General features: G+C 41.0%; 1 protein-coding gene across 2 annotated transcripts in view; it reads left to right on the top strand.

Moving 5' to 3' along the window:
• The window catches only part of SLC71A2 (solute carrier family 71 member 2), a 69529-nt gene that overhangs the window by 31652 nt on the left and 20957 nt on the right, over positions 1-16920 (top strand). For both annotated transcript variants that reach the window (XM_002708223.6, XM_089336429.1), the window contains exons 3-4: positions 126-188; positions 16625-16752. In XM_002708223.6, coding sequence (XP_002708269.3) covers positions 126-188; positions 16625-16752 — 191 coding nt within the window. The remainder of the gene's footprint in view (positions 1-125; positions 189-16624; positions 16753-16920) is intronic.

Genomic DNA, 16920 nt, shown 5'->3' with positions numbered 1-16920 from the left:
TATTTTAGAATTTTTCATTATAGTTAATTATATATTGCTTGCTAGTAATAGAAAGGAAAAATGACTCCCTTTAATTTGCATTGAATTTATCTTGATATTTTTCTTTTTTTCTTCTTCTTTTTTAGGTTCTGCATGAAACATTTCCTCAACACACATTTCTCATGAATGGTCTCATTCAAGGTGTAAAGGTAAGAAAAATTTTTGTGTGGTTCATAATGAACCAGAGTCAGGAATCCTTAGGAGTTTAACTCTGGAGGTTTAAGTGACACGTAGGGAAATAATTAACATTTGTTCTGGAAACCTAAATCTGAATGTTTTTCTGGGTTATCAAAGTCATAATAAACATAACACAAATACATAGGCATAAGGTAAAAGCTATGTGAATACTTTATAGGCCTCATTTCACCTTATTAGAGTATACAAAGCAGTTTATAAAGGGTTTAATTCTTATGTGAATCTTTTATTTCTCTACTACCAACAGGTTAAAGTGTTACAGCCTTTTTAGATAGGCTTTGAAACTGAGAAAGAAGGAAACATCAGGATCCACTTGGATCTTCAATCCTTTTTGCCCAAACTGATGCTCAAGAAATGGCTTTTTGAGTTCCCAGTTGCTTGATTTAATTAGCCTTAATACAATTTTGTTGCATTGTATGAGGAAAGCTTTTGAACAAGGGGTTAAACTATAGCTTTGTGTTCCCTTCTCACTTTATAGTAAAGCTTGTGTGGATGGGGTAGAATTTGTTCTTTCCAGGTTAGATAATGTTGGTCTGTGTATCAGTTTGCTGGGTGGCAAACTTAAAATTAAAATTATGCTCTATTAATTTCCTTAATTCAGCTATAGGAATTTGTTGTATTCACATCTTTGAGCAGCATTAACTGTAGTGAATGTTGCTTATTCTTGACCTGTTTTCAAAAAGGATTTGAGGATACTGACATTCAGAATATATGTAAAACAGGGCAATTAAAGGTTGAAATAAAAAGTTTTTAATGCTCATTGAGAGGAATAGGCATATCATTGGCAATCGTGTTAGATTGCTTGAGCACCAGTTTATAAGCAGTGTAAATAAAAGATAAAAAGAGAAGTCATCGATAAAGCCATAGCATATAAGTTTCCCTTACATAAGTTCTCAGAGTTACTACTCTACACTTCTTTTGTCTGGTGTAGAAGCTGTTACAATGTATTTTATTCTGCTTCTGCAAAAATAAATATTGTGGTTTCTGCATTGTGGCATGGCTTGGGCCTCTGCCACCAACGTAGGAGACCTGGATGAAGCTCCTGGCTCCTGGCTCCTGGCTCCTGGTTTTGGCCTAGCCCATCCCTGGCTATTACAGCCAATTGGGGAGTAAACTAGCAGATGGAAGATATTCGTATTCTTTCCTTCCTCCTCCCCCCACTTCTCTCTGTATAACTAATTTTCAATAAATAAATACCCTAAAGATGAGCAGCACAAGACAGAGAGGACAGAGAGAAAGGTCTTCCTTCCGTTGATTCACTCCCCAAATGGCCACTACGGCCGGCGCTGCACCTGTCCGAAGCCAGGAGCCAGGTGTTTCCTCCTGGTCTCCCGTGCAGGTGCAGGGCCCAAGCACTTGGGCCATCCTCCACTGCCTTCCCGGGCCACAGCAGAGAGCTGGACTGAAAGAGGGGCAACCGGGACTAGAACCCAGTGCCCATATGGGATGCCAGTGCCCCAGGCAGAGGATTAACCAAGGCCATAGCAGAGTTGGATCGGACGAGAAGAGAAGCAGCTGGGACTCAAACCAGTGCTCATATGGGATGCCGGCACTTCAGGCCTGGGCGTTAGCCCGCTGTGCCACGGCGCCGGCCCCAGCACAATATTTTTTTAATATATTTGTTGTTAGAGTATAAAGATAGAACTATACATTAAAGCATAGTTCTTATAAGATTTCTTGATGATGGCCCAAGTCCTTGGGACCCTATACTTGCCTGGGAGACCAGGAAGAAGCTCCTGGCTCCTGGCTTTGGATCAGCCCAGCTCCAGCCATTGCGGCCATTTGGGTAGTAAACCTGCAGATAGAAGACCCCCTCCCCTCCCCTCCCCTCCCCTCCCCTCCCCTCCCCTCCCTCTCTCTCTCTCTCTCTCTCCCCCTCTCTCTCCCTCTCTCTCCCTCTCTCCCTATAAATCTACCTTATAAATAAATCTAAAAACAAAATTTCTTCATATGCATATGGAATAAATATGGCTTCAGATTATTCTAGTTTTAAATCCCTTCTGTGCACCTTATTAACTATGTTATCTTAGTCAAATAATTTACCCTCTCCAAACCTCAGTTTCATTATTCATGAAATGAGAAAGGCAGAAGTACTTTCCAGTAGGGTGATTGTCAGGATTAAATGAACTGGTATATATAAAATAGTTAACTCAGTGCTAGATACTAAATGAATGTTACAAAGAAAAATATAAAAAACAAAACTATTGGAATAAAATATTACCATTTTTCTTACTAGTTTAGGCAAAGAGTTTGATTTTTTTTTGAAACAGAAAAATTCAGAAAATAATTGACTATTAGTATTTTAACCTTTGATAAGTCAGAACCACCACCACCATCTAAACTAAAAGATAAATGTAAAAATGTTATAACATATATAACAGAAAAAAGAATACTGTTCTTGACAAAAAAAGTGTTATCAAAGTAAAATCAAATGAAAATGGCTGATGCTCCAAAAGGGCAAGAAGGATATAAGCAGGTACTAGTATTAAAAAAAGAAGTCTGTCTCTAGTAAGCAAAGAAGCCAAATTAAATGAGATCTATTTCTAAAAAGAGTTATATATATAAGTATATATAAAGAATATATATATATTTCATATATATCTATTTGAAAGGGAGAGACAGAGGGTAAACAGTATCTTCCATGTGTCAGTTCACTCCCCAAGGTCTGCAATAACTGGGGTTGAACAAAGTTAGGAGCCAGGAACTATATCTAGGTCTCCCACATGGGCAGGATAGCAAGAACCCAAGTACTTGGGCCAGCATGGACTGCCTCCTAGGTGCGTTAGCAGGAATCTGAATCAGAAACTGGAAGTAGTCAGGATTCACACCAGCACTCTGACATGGGATGTGGGCATCCCAAGTGGTGGTTTCACCTGCCGTGCTACAACTCCTGGTTTAAACTGAAGAGAATTAGTTTATTTGGATAGATTAAGTTCTCTTGCAGTGCCAGTGAGAGGATAGAAGGCACTTTATGAGTCTTATAGATATTTGTGTATCTTAAGAAAGTAATTCCTTTTCTAGAATGTTATTCTAGTCAAAGAATTATTCATAGATTCAGGTGAAGGGCTATTTGTTATGATTATTTGTAACAGTAAACATGGGAATAATTAAGATGCATTAAAATGAAAAGACTAGGGGCCAGCATTGTGGCATATTGAGTTAAGCTGTTGCTTGTAACCCTGGCATCCCATGTGGGCTCCAGTTCAAGTCCTAGCTGCTCCATTTCTTTTTTTTTTTTTTTTTTTGACAGGCAGAGTGGACAGTGAGAGAGAGAGGTCTTCCTTTGCTGTTGGTTCACCCTCCAATGGCCGCCACGACTGGTGCGTTGCAGCTGGCACACCGCGCTGATCCGATGGCAGGAGCCAGGTGCTTCTCCTGGTCTCCCATGGGGTGCAGGGCCCAAGCACCTGGGCCATCCTCCACTGCACTCCCTGGCCACAGCAGAGAGCTGGCCTGGAAGAGGGGCAACCGGGACAGAAGCCAGCGCCGCAAGGCGGAGGATTAGCCTAGTGAGCCGCGGCGCCAGCCTAGCTGCTCCATTTCATTGTAACTCTCTGCTAATGTGCCTGGGAAAGCAGCAGAAGATAGCCCAAAGTACATGTGCCCCTACTAACATGGGAGACCCAGATGAGGCTCCTGGCTTCTGCCCGACCCAACCCCCACTATTGTTGCCATTTGGGAAGTGAGCCAGCAGATGGAAGATGTCTCTGTCTCTCTCTCTCTCTCTTTGGAACTCTGCATTTCAAAAAAATAAATCTTAAAAAAAAAATACATTGTACAGGGCGGCGCTGTGGCACAGCGGGCTAACGCCCAGGCCTGAAGTGCCGGCATCCCATATGAGCACTGGTTTGAGTCCCAGCTGCTTCTCTTCTCGTCCGATCCAACTCTGCTATGGCCTGGGAAAGCAGTAGAAGATGGCCCAAGTCCTTGGACCCCTGCATCCACGTGGGAGACCTGGAGGAAGCTCCTGGCTTCGGCTCGGCGCAGCTCTGGCCGTTGCGGCCATCTGGGGAGTGAACCAGCAGGTGGAAGACCTCTCTCTGTGTCTCTACCTCTCTCTGTAACTCTTTCAAATAAATAAAATAAATCTTTTAAAAAAATACATTGTAATAAATGTGACATCATAGTGGTATATAAAAACATATTTTTGAAGATTACATAAGAAACAATATGTAAATACACATTATAGTTCCAATTTTGCTTTGACCAAAACACATACTAGCAGAAACAAGGACTGGAAAGGGATCACCTAAAGTTTGAAGGTGTGTATGTTTGTAGATTTTTAGCTTCATTCTTTGTTTTTGATTATTTGTAGATTTTCTTTCTTCCTCCCCCCGCCCCAGAAACCTTTTATCTAAGGAATACAAACTTCATGCATTTGATAAGTACATCTTTAGGAACATAGTGATTCTTTCCACCGTACTCACTCTCCCACTCACATTCTTACCCTTCTTCCTCCTCCCTCTCGTATTCCCATTCTTATTTTTACTAAGATCTATTTCAATTAATTTTATACACATATAATTAACTATACTAAGTAAAGAATTCAACAAATAATATGGAAAAAAAAACTTCCTCAATAGTCGAGACAAGGGCTGTTCAAAATCATTAAATCTCAAAGTGTCAATTTCACTTCTATAGATTACCTTTTAGGTGCTTTATTAGTTATCATAGATCAGGGAGAACATATGGTTATTCATCCGTTTGGGACTCGCTTATTTCACTAAGTATGATGTTTTCCAGTTTTATCCATTGTGTTGCAAATGACAGGATTTCAAATTTTTATTGCTGTGTAGTATTCCATGGTGTACATATCCCATAATTCCTTTATCCAGTCTTCAGTTGATGGATATTTGGGTTTATTCCATATCCTAGCTATTGTGAATTGAGCTGCATGAAGATTTTCTGATGTTTATTCCCGCCGCCCTCAGCTCTATGATTAACCCTTCCCTCTACCCCCATACAACTTCATAGTTAACTTTCCTATTATGTTTATTGCCATAATATGTGGAAGAGAAGGCTTAGATTTGAGGTGAGAAGCAATAGAGTCCCAAAGTCAACATAATTCTGTTCTGTAAGTTCTCCAAGTTTTTTGTTTTTCCAGCAGCAGCTTTATTGAGATATTTCCCATACTATACAATCCTCTCATTTAAAGTGCATATTCAGTAGTTATTAATATATTTCCAGAACTGTGGAATCAATCAGTAACTACTGATGTTTCTTTCTGTATAAAATCCTATTCTGGACATTTCTTATGTGATGTGTCTTCAAAAAATTCATGGAAAAGGAAATTTAAATAATTTTATTTTGGCGCATAAAATTTTGAAATTCATGAATAGTTTCTTCACAAACATATTTTAGAAACTTTTCAAAGATCTTGCATACGTGTGGATTTCAAAAAATCTTTGCACCAGAATCAATGTACCTCTTAATTGCATTTTTACAAATTTTTAATTACCTTCATATAAGGAATGATAAACCCATCGTCTTTTTTGACTGGCATTTTGACTTAACAATGTTTTCAAGGTCTACTCATGCTGTAGTACCTGGCAGTACTTCATTCCTTTTTATGGCTTAATATTCCATTGTGGAGGCAGACCATAGCTTATGTGTTTATCAGTTGATGGACATTTGAGTTGTTTATATTTGTAGCTATTGTGAATAATGGTGCTATGAATATTTGTAATTTTTGATGTGGTTTGTACCTTTACCTAAGTGTATATACTAGGTGTGTATGCCTTTTTACCTCAGAGTGGAATTGCTGAATCATATGATAACTTTTAACTCTGTTCTGAGAAATACTGTATGTTCCTCATCCTCTAGTCTTGTGAAACACTTATTACTCAAGCTGTGGATGGTTTCTGTCTCTACAGTCCCTCTTGATGATACTAAACTCATCATATTCAACTCAGATATCTTCCTGAACCTCACTCCTGACCTTGAGACTTGGATATCCAGTTGCCTGACATCTCTATTTACTTGTCTGATAGTTTTCAAGATGATAATTTAAGTTCCCAACTTTCCCCCTCAGCCTGACTGCCTCACAGCTCTTCCCCATCTCAGTTGCTGGTGCTGCCGTCCTTGCTTAGGCCAAAATCTCCGCAATCTTAACTCTTCTCTCCTGCATCCAAACCCAGCCCATCAGCAAATTCAAAACAGATCTATAATCAAGCTTTTCAATAATGTTGCCTGGAGGCCCGGTGCTTCGGCGTAGGGGGTAAAGCCACCGCCTGTAGTGCTGGCATCCCACATAAGCACCGGTTTGAATCCCCGCTGCTCCACTTCTGATCCAGCTCTCTGCTATGACCTGGGAAAGCAGTAGAAAATGGTCCAAGTCCTTGGGCCCCTGCACCTGCGTGGGAGACCAGGAAGAAGCTCCTGGCTTTGGATCAATGCAGCTCCGGCCACTTGGAGTGAGCCAGCAGATGGAAGACCTCTCTTCTCTGCCTTTCCTCTCTCTCTGTGTAACTTTCAAATAAATAAATAAATATTTTTTTAAAGTAATAATGTTGCCTGGACCAGCATGTCTTCTCTGGGCCACATCCCTACCATTTTATCTGATTTCCTTTCAGTAGCGAGCCTATAACATATTAAGCCGATTTGTGGCATTTGTCTCAGGACCCTCCGCTCAGTTTTCTCCTCTGGCAGCATACTCTCTTCTCCCCTGCTCTCTCCTGACCTTATTCCAGCCAGCCCCACTCCTCAGCCTGCACCTCTCCAGAGATGTGTTGTTTGTAGCTTTCATTTTTGGATTTCTTTACCCCAGATACTGGTAGGCCGCACTCCTTGATCTCCTCAGCACCTGACTCACCTGACTCAGATGCTCTTTTTCAGCCTTCACTGAAGACCATTCCTAATATCGGGTCCTTTCTTGTCACACCCCATTACCTCTCTGCCTTTTCTTCCAAAGCGTTTATCACCATCTGAGCTCTGTCATGCTATATATTTTGCTTTGTCTTTATTTTGTTATCCATCCTCCTTGCCTATTCTTTTTTGAGATTACAAGTTTCTTAAAGGCAGAAATTTTTGCCTGCTTTGCTCATTGCTGTTTTCAATACACAGGACAGTTCCTGACACATGATAGGCACTCACTAAATATTTGTTGACTGAACATTTCTCCCAGTCTTTTTGTATGCAGTTTTATACTTGTATAGTCAAGATCTGGCATACATACACTTGTAAGATGCAAACTGTGATTTTGAGTGTAGTTGTTTTTTTGTGTCAGTAATCACTTGTAACATTTTAATTTTCCCGTAACATTAAAAATTAGGCAAGACAAGCAGCCCCTCTCTTTAAATATCTGATATACACAAGTCTCAGGTAAGATGTCTCATTAACTAACATGAGTCTCCCCACAACACAATTCAAATATCAGCTTCCATAGTATATTAACTATAATTGTGTAAAATACAAATGTTGCCAGATCTTCAGTCACAAATCACTACATAAGTAACTAAGAAGCATCATAATCAGGTTATAGTCAGATTCTTTCATGGTGTTGGTGATGGGCTGATAAACCTACAAAACAGATTACAAAAATGAACCACCAGAGATGGCCCAAAAAGATGAAGGTGGAACAAAGTAACAAAAAAATGAGTAGACTGGCAGTGAAGTTCAGATTGAATTTAGGTGGATTTACAGAAGTATCTGATCAGGGAATATTGACATTACTGCTATTGGAAAGACTAGATTTTTAAAATTTATTTATTTATTTGAAAGAGTTACAGAGGTAGAGACAGAGAGAGGTCTTCCATCTGCTGGTTCACTCCCCAGATGGCCGCAACAGCCAGAGCTCAGGTGATCCGAAGCCAGGAGCTTCCTCTGGGTCTCCCACATGGGTGCAGGAGCCCAAGGACTTGGGCCATCCTCCACTGCTTTCCCAGGCCACAGCAGAGTTCTGGATTGGAAGAGGAGCAGCCGGGACTAGAACCGGCACCCGTATGAGATGCCAGTGCTTAAGGCCAGGGCTTTCACCTGCTGCACCACAGCGCTGGCCCCGGGCCAGAAGAATTTAGTGAAGATGAGTATCTATGTAGATGAGGAAAATGATTGTGATGAAAAGAATGAAGATATCCCAGAGGAAATAAAAGAATTGGCAAAAAATAACTTCACATTAAAGAAACTCAGATATATTTTATGACATTGAAAGCACAAAGGATAAATGTTGGAAGCATATCCATATTTAGACCAATGTATTACCAGTTTACCAAGGCATAGAAGTGTTCACTTCATATTGCAAATTATATGACTTAAGAAGTAGGCAAGCACTGTTCAAATGCCTCTTGTTTTTTTCCACAATTTTTTATTGTGTTAAAATACACATAACGTAGAGTTACCATTTTAACCATTTTGAAATGTACAGCTCAGTGGTTTTAAATACATTCATAATATGATATACATATCATACAGTAATATTTGTCTTTCACTGGCTTATTTCACTTAGCATGATGTCCTTAAGGTTCATCCATATAACATATGCCAGACTTTTTTTTTTAAATATTTATTTGTTGATTTGAAAGGCAGAGTTTCAGAGACAGAAATTGATCTTCCATCCAGCAGGTCACTCCCAAAATAGTTGCAACAGCCTGGGCTGGGCCAGCCTGAAACTAGGAACCTGGAGCTCCATGCAGATATCTCACGTGGTTGCTAGGGCCAAAGGACTTGGGCCATTTTCTACTGCTCCCTTGGGCACTGTAGCAGGGAGCTGGATTAGTCATGAAGCAGCCAGGACTCAAACCGCTGCTCATATGGGATTCAGTTTAACCTGCTGCACCACAATGCTGGTCTCCTCAAACTCCATTGTGTAAATATACTTCATTTTGTTTATTCATCCATGCATTAGTAGTTACTTGGGCTGCTTTCATGTTGTAGGTACTTTAAATAATGCTTCTGTGAATATGGGTGGACAGATAACTCTTAAGATTCTGTTTTCATTTCTTTGAGATACGTACCCAGAAGTGGAATTGCTAGATTATATCTTTCAACAGTAGTCTGTGAAATTCCTTTGGCTGTCTTTCACTTGGGTTGAAGTCTGTTCTGCTGCTATAGTACCCCTGAGACTGGGTAGTTTATAAAGAACAGACTTTTTTTTTCTCACAGTTCTGTAGGCTGAGAAGTCCCAGATAAAGGGGGCTCATCGGATCTGGTCATCTGGTGAGGGCTGCATCCTCCAAAGGGGTGAACACTGTTACCTCACATAGCAAGAGGCAGAAACACAAACTGGCTGAATGCTCCTGAAGCCTCTTGTACAAGGCCTGACTCTCATTCACAAGGGAGATGCCTGTGTGGCCTACTCGCCTCTTACAGATCCCCACTCCCAGGAGTACCCCACCGGCAACACCTGAGTTGCAGAAGAGACATGTTCAAACCACAGAAGGGTGTTTTCCCTTTTGTTTTGTTTTGTTTTGTAACTTTTAGGAATTCTTGATATAGTCTAGATATTAACCCCTTATCAAGTGATTTGCAGATATTTGCTCGCATCTTGTGGATTGTGTTTTTACTATATTGATATCTTTTTTGATTCACAAGAATTTTTAATTTTCATGAAGTCTAATTTGTCTTTTTTTTTTTTTTTTTTGATCTGTGTCTTTGGTGTAATTTTCCAGAAAACATTGCCAAATCCAATGTCCTGATGTATTCGCCCTGTGTTTTCTTCTAAGTATAGCTTAGATAATCTATTTAAGTATTTGATCCATTTTGAGGTAATATTTTTGTATGGTGTTAGATAAATGTCCCAGCTTCATTCTTTTGCATGTGGATATCCAGTTTTTCCAGCAGCATTTGCTAAAAAGACTATCCTTTCTTCTTAAGTGGTCTTGGCAAAGATCTTTGCCAAAGATCACTTGACATTACATATGTGAAGCTTTTATTCCAGGGCTTTCTGTTTTGTTCCTTTGGCCTATCTGTCATTATACCAGTGATGGACTATTTTGATTACTATAGATTTGTAGTGTAGGGAACTTAAGTCATTGAGAGACATTCTTTTTTTAGGTTGTTTTGGCTACTTAGGGTCCCTTAACTTTCCATATGAATTTTAGGATGGGTCTATTTCTGCAGGAAACATAATACAGATGGTGTTGAATCTTCAGATTGCTTTGGGTAGGATTGACATCTTAATATTAAATCTGCTAATACATGAACATGATTATGTATTTCCATTTAAGTATTCTTTAATTTCTTTCAAAGTAGGACTGTAAGTTTCAGATTGTTGCATTTCTATATACTGACAATGAACAAACACACACAAACACACACATATATTATATATATACTTTTTTTAAAAAGTAGGTGCCGGCGCCAAGGCTCACTAGGCTAATCCTCTGCCTGTGGCGCTGGCACACCGGTTTCTAGTCCCGGCTGGGGCGCCGGATTCTGTCCCAGTTGCTCCTCTTCCAGTCCAGCTCTGCTGTGGCCCGGGATGGCAGTGGAGGATGGCCCAAGTCCTTGGGCCCTGCACCCGCATGGGAGACCATGAGGAGGCACTTGGCTCCTGCCTTCGGATCGGCACAGCGCGCCGGCTGCAGCAGCCATTGCAGGGTGAACCAACAGAAAAGGAAGACCTTTCCCTCTGTCTCTCTGTCTCTCTCTCTGTCTCTCTCTCTCTCTGTCCACTCTGCCTGTCAAAAAAAAAAAAAATGTAGGGGCCAGAATCATGCAGAGGGGTAAGCCTCCACTTCAGATGCCTGCATCTCATATTGCAGGGCTTGGTTTGAGTCCTGGCTGCTTTCTGCTTCCAGTACAACTTCCTGCTGGTGCCTCTGGGACAAAGCACTCAGGTCCAAGTATCTGGGTGGTGGTTCTTTTTAACTTACTCATTTGAAAGTCAGAGATCTTCCATCCACTAGTTCACACCCCAGCTGGCTGCAATGGCCAGGGCTGAGCCAGGGTCTCCCACATGGTTGCAGGGCCCAAGCATGTGCGCCATTCTCTTAGATTTTCCAGATGCATTAGCAGGGAGCTGGATGGGAAATGGAGTAGCTGGGAATTGAACAGTGCTTGTATGGGACGCTGGTGTCTCAGGCAGCAGCTCTACCTGCTACGCCACAACACTGTTCCCAAACTAATATTTTTGCGCAGACTGTATCCTATACTTGCCAAATTCATTTATTAATAGGTTTCTTGGTGAAATCTAAATTTTCTGCATATAAGATTGTATCATCTGCAAATAGAAATAAATTTTTCCTTTTTTAAAAAAAGATTTTTTTTTTTTTTTAACATTTATTTGAGAGGTAGAGCTACAGACAGGGAGAGACAGAGCAAAAGATCTTCCATCTGCTGTTTGACTCTTCAAATGGCTGCAGTAGCCGGAACCAGAAGCCAGGAGCCAAGATCTTTTCCCAGGTCTCCCATGCAGATGCAGGGGCCCAAGCATTTGGGCCATCTTCCACTGCTTTCCCAGGCCATAGGCAGAGAGCTGGATCGGAAGAAGAGGAGCTGGGACACAAACCGGTGCCCATACAGAATGCCAGCACTGCAAGTGGAGGCTTAGCCTACTACACCACAGTGTTAGCCCCTCCTTTCTAATTTGAATGTCTTATTTTTTTAAATATTCATTTATTTAAAAGGCAGAGTGATAGAGATATTTTCCATTTGCTGGTTCACTCCTCAGATGGCTGCAACAGCCATGTCTGAGCCAGGGCAAGGTGAGGAACAACATCCAGGTCTCCTACATGGGTGCAGGGGCCCAAGTACTTGGATCATCCTCTGCTGCCTTCCCAGGCAGATTAACAGGGAGCTGGATTGGAAACAGAACAGCCAAGATTCAAACTGGCCCTCAAATACAGGATGCTGGCACTGTAAGACCTGTCTGTCTCTCTGTGACTCTGCCTTTCAAGTGAATAAATCTAAAAAAAAATTTAAAAAGTTAGCTTTTTCATGGAAAAATGAAAATGTGAGGGCAGTTGTTTTGCATAGCATTTACATCACCACGTGGGATGGCTATGTCCCATATCAGAGTGCTTCATTGAGTCCCCACTACTCTACCTCCAGTCTGTCCCCTTGCTAATGCACACCCTGAAAGACAGCAGACAATGGCTCAAGTACTTGAGTTTCTGTCACCCATGTGGGAGACCTACATTGAATTATGGGCTCCTGGATTTGGTCTGGCACAGCTCTGACTGTTATGAGCATTTGAGGAGTGAACCATAAGATGGCAGATCTCTAAGTAAATATTTAAATTTTTTTTGAAATAGTTAAATGACTTTGTATTCTGTTTTTCATTAGTGTCATTTTTGTGAAGTTCAGTGTAATATTTGAAGGAAAATAAAAAGCTATTTTTAGTTGTAAAGTTTCTCTTGGTGTTGACACAAATGTTTTAGTCAAATATTCTGCCTCTGCATATGTGAAGGAAAGAAAGTATATGCTTGAAACTTGATGGCAACTGATCATAGAATTTAAGTGTGTTTTATATTTGTATGCTTTTGAAAGTTTATTGGACAAAGCTTTAGTTGCTATTTTGTCAAATTAGAACTTGTGGGAGAGTCAGAATCACTAGCCAATTAATTATGCCACCTTAAACACCTGTTTGAAAGCTCACTGTACAGAAGTGATAATAACTGTTGGTTAATTTTGCTGGCCACACCAGGTTTTATCCAGTACTTTTTGGGCTTTTGGTTGGCTAATGTGAGTACAGTTAATCCTCGTTATTCACAAATTCTGTATTTGTTAATTCACTTACTAAGTTTATTTCTAATCCCAAGTCAATACTTGTGGTTCTTATATGGTCATTCACAGGTATGCTCAGAGTAGGAGAGAGATTTGAGTTATCTAATGTGCATGTTCCCAGCTGAGGGTGACCAAGGCCACGTTTTGACAGTTTCTCCCAGTAATAGTGGTTCCTTATTCACTACTTCAGTGTAAGTGGTGACTCTATAGAGCATGACTACTGTGAATAATGAATAATGTATTTCAAATAAAGACTGGGGCTTTGATGTTAGTTTGTTTTTCATTTTTCAACATCTCATTCTTAACTTGCAAACTGTGCTCTGTACTAAAGTACTGCCCAATCAGTCTAGGTAAAAAATGTCTTCCTCAATCTGCAGCTCTGATAATATAGCCTGATGGGATCTCGGGCCAGTTTGATAGTACAGAAATGTCTCTACACAGAAGAGAAGATCTTTGATTTTTAGGAAAAACAAGTTTTCTGAAAAGGCGCATATTTTATCAAATTCCATTTTGCTATCTTAATAGGTTCTGCCAGAAGATCTTTTCAATATGTTATCACTGAGAATTGGATTAAAATATTACTTAAAAAAATGTTAAAATATTTAAATCCATAATCTAGAAGACCCTTTTTTTGTAAAATTGCATTATTTTAAATATAACTTTAATATTTGGCCTTCTCATATCCTTTGTGTAAAAATAACACCTATTCCATATTTTAAGCATTGTATGAAATCTGAACTCAGAACTTACCAAAAACTTTTTCTGAGTTCTTTGTGCTCAAAAAGTTTGTATTGCTATTTCTATGGTGGTTATTTCTGTTGCCTTCAATTCCCTCTTAAATTTCATTATATTTGTTAGTAGTTTTAATCTTTGTGGGTACTTAGGTGAGTCTTTGATAACCTATTTTTATTCTATGTTAAAGATTTATTTATTTGAAAGTGTTAGAGGGAGAGACAGAGATCTTCCATCCACTGGGTCACTCCCAAGATGGCCACAACAGCCAGGGCTGAGCCAGGCCAAAGTCAAGAATTAGGAGCTTCATCCAGGTCTCCCACATAGGTGGCAGGTGTACAGATATTTGGGCCATACTAGCTGCTTTTCCTAGGCTATTAACAGGGAGCTGAATGGGAAGTGGAACAGCTGAGACTTGAACCAGTGCCCATGTGGGCTGCCGGCATTACAGAGGAAACTTTTCGTGCTGTACCACAATACTGGTCCCATGCTAACCTAATTTTAAAGCTATATAAAGGATTTGCTTCTCTAAAATTTATGAAGCTGATTGTTAGAAATCCCTAAAGTTGAGCCATAGTTCAACAGTCTTTAAACTCTTAAAGGAAACCATTTAATCCTTGTTACTATATTGATGGGAAAGCAGACTTTGAAGCCCTGGAAGTATACTGTGGCTTAGGAATCAAAAGGCTTGATTTCTAAGATATGAATAATTCTTTTATTTATTTGAAAGGCAGAATGATACAGGGAGAGATCACTCATCTGCTTATTCACTCCACAAATGGCCAGGGGTTGTCCAGGTCAAAGCCAGGAGCCTAGAAATCCATCCAGATCTCCCACAGGGGTGGCAGGGATCCAGGTACCTGGGTCATCCTCCACTGCCTTCCTAGGCACATTAGCAGGGGAGGTGGATCAGAAGTGGAGCAGCCAGGACTTAAACCCTTCTCTGATATGGGTTGCAGGTGCCAGCTTAGCTCACTGCACCACAATGCTGGCCTCTAAACTTTTTATTTCACTGGGGGCAAAAAGCTTTTCTCTTCGGCCTGTCTTGCCTCCACAGGCCTCCTCTCACCTTTCCTTACCTCTGTTAACCTGTATATATTGTCTTGGGCAGCTTGCAGGGCTAACTAGTGGTCAGTGGGGATTGGAATTGCCCTCTCCCCCCACAGCTGCATGAGCTTGGAAACTTCTGACAGTTTATTTCCTCTTAAAAGGTCTGTTTGATTCACCAAACATCTTTGAAAGCCAGGTTTTGGGTTTTTTGTTTTGTTTTGTTTTGTTTTGTTTTTACCAGGCAGAGTGGACAATGAGAGAGACAGAGAAAGGTCTTCCTTTGCCGTTGGTTCACCCTCCAATGGCCGCCGCGGCCGGCGCGCTGCAGCCGGCGCACCGCGCCAATCCGAAGGCAGGAGCCAGGTGCCTATCCTGGTCTCCCATGGGGTGCAGGGCCCAAGCACCTGGGCCATCCTCCACTGCACTCCCTGGCCACAGCAGAGAGCTGGCCTGGAAGAGGGGCAACCGGAACAGAATCCGGCGCCCCGACCGGGACTAGAACCCGGTGTACCAGCACCACTAGGTGGAGGATTAGCCTGTTGAGCCGCGGCGCCGGCCAGAAAGCCAGTTTTTACCAAGCCCTGTGCGATAGGCACTTAGGGTACAGAAATGAAACTATCTTTCTGACCTTAACTTCAATTTCTAATCTAATGGAGAAGATAGACAAATAACAAATAATTGTAGTGAAGTGCTGAAATTACAACAGAAAAGGTGGGAGAAATTTGTTTGTTCCCTATGGCCCCACTCCCACCCCCATCCCACTATGGTGTGATTAACTCTTCTTGATAGCTAAGAGACTAGACAGAGGAGGAGATGCTTCTCACTGGGGGAAATGACTAGCCAACTGTAAACAGCAGGCACATCAGGGGTCTGTGCAAATACTTGTGGCGTAATGGAAAATTTAAAACATAGCATGTAGCCAAAGCATAGGATTGTGTCAGTGCCCAGATTCGTGCATGTTTTCCTGTCCTTGTCTCATACATCTCGCCTCTCCCGTGGCTGCGGTATTGACACAAAAACAGTAGTGTGACTGACTAATCCCAGGCAAGCAATAGTAGGACTTTCTTTGTTTTGTGGTGGCATCTAAAATTCACCTCCCTCAGTCTCAGCTCTGTTCTTCAAGTTAGGTTCTTCAAGTTCCTTCCTGGAACCCATCAGGCCGAGAGAACTTTTTCTTAGATCAGCCAGGAATCTACTTTCATTTTGGATATTGCGTGCAAACTCGCCCTTTTTATCCCTGTGAGGTCTCTGTAGTATGTGGGTATATGTTATTTGTGTGTCCTCGTTGCACCAGTTAATGCAGAGTTTTGTGAAGAATAGATGCATTTCAAAATATTTTTCCACCAAAATATCTTTTGTTTTCCATGAACATTTTTTAAAAAGATGTATTCATTTATTTGAAAGGCAGTTTACAGAGAGAGGGAGGTCTTCCATCCGCTCGTTCACTACCCATGTGGCTACAATGGCCCGAGCTGGGTGAGGCCAAAGCCAGGGGCCAGGGGTATCTTCTGGGTATCCCACATGGTGTCAGGGGCCCAAGGACTTGGGCCATCTTTCGCTGCTTTCTCAGGCACATTAGCAGGGAGCTGGATCAGAAGTGGAGCAGCCAGGACTTGAACCAGCACCCATATAGGATGCCAGCATCACAAGCAGTGGCTTTACCTCTCTGCTCTAACACCGGCCCCTTCTGTGAACTTTTTGAAGTGCCCTTGTATATTTCATATCATAGTTTCTTCTAGAAAATAAGCTATGTTACCCCTTTCTTACATTTCTAATAGCATATTTAAATTTTTTTAGAATCTTTAAAAACAAGTTTGTATTTAATGTTTCAAGTGTATTCTATTTGGGGATCAATAAAATTAATTGGAGCTATTATATTTAGAAATTACAAGTAATTGGGAGATCAAATTCTAAATTTAACCCTTGCTTCTGTGTTCTTCTCCAGGGCCTGCTCTCTTTTCTGAGTGCCCCACTCATAGGTGCTCTATCTGATGTGTGGGGGAGAAAGCCCTTTCTCCTTGGCACTGTCTTCTTCACCTGCTTCCCAATCCCACTGATGAGGATCAGCCCATGGTGAGTGCCTCGGTCCTTTACCATTCTGACTGCTTTGAGTTATGTGTCAATATTGCACAGTGAGCATCCCAAGTTCAAAAGTCCAAAATGCTGCACCATACAACTGCTTGTTCTGATTGTTCAATATATACAAACTTTTTCATGTGTAAAATATTAAAATATTGATAA

The sequence above is a fragment of the Oryctolagus cuniculus genome, chromosome 1, assembly GCF_051225735.1.
Source record: "Oryctolagus cuniculus isolate XC-2025 breed Fujian yellow rabbit chromosome 1, ASM5122573v1, whole genome shotgun sequence".
NCBI classification, from domain to species: domain Eukaryota; kingdom Metazoa; phylum Chordata; class Mammalia; order Lagomorpha; family Leporidae; genus Oryctolagus; species Oryctolagus cuniculus.
The sequence above is the reverse complement of the archived record's forward strand: the minus strand, read 5'-3'. Positions and strand labels throughout refer to the sequence as shown.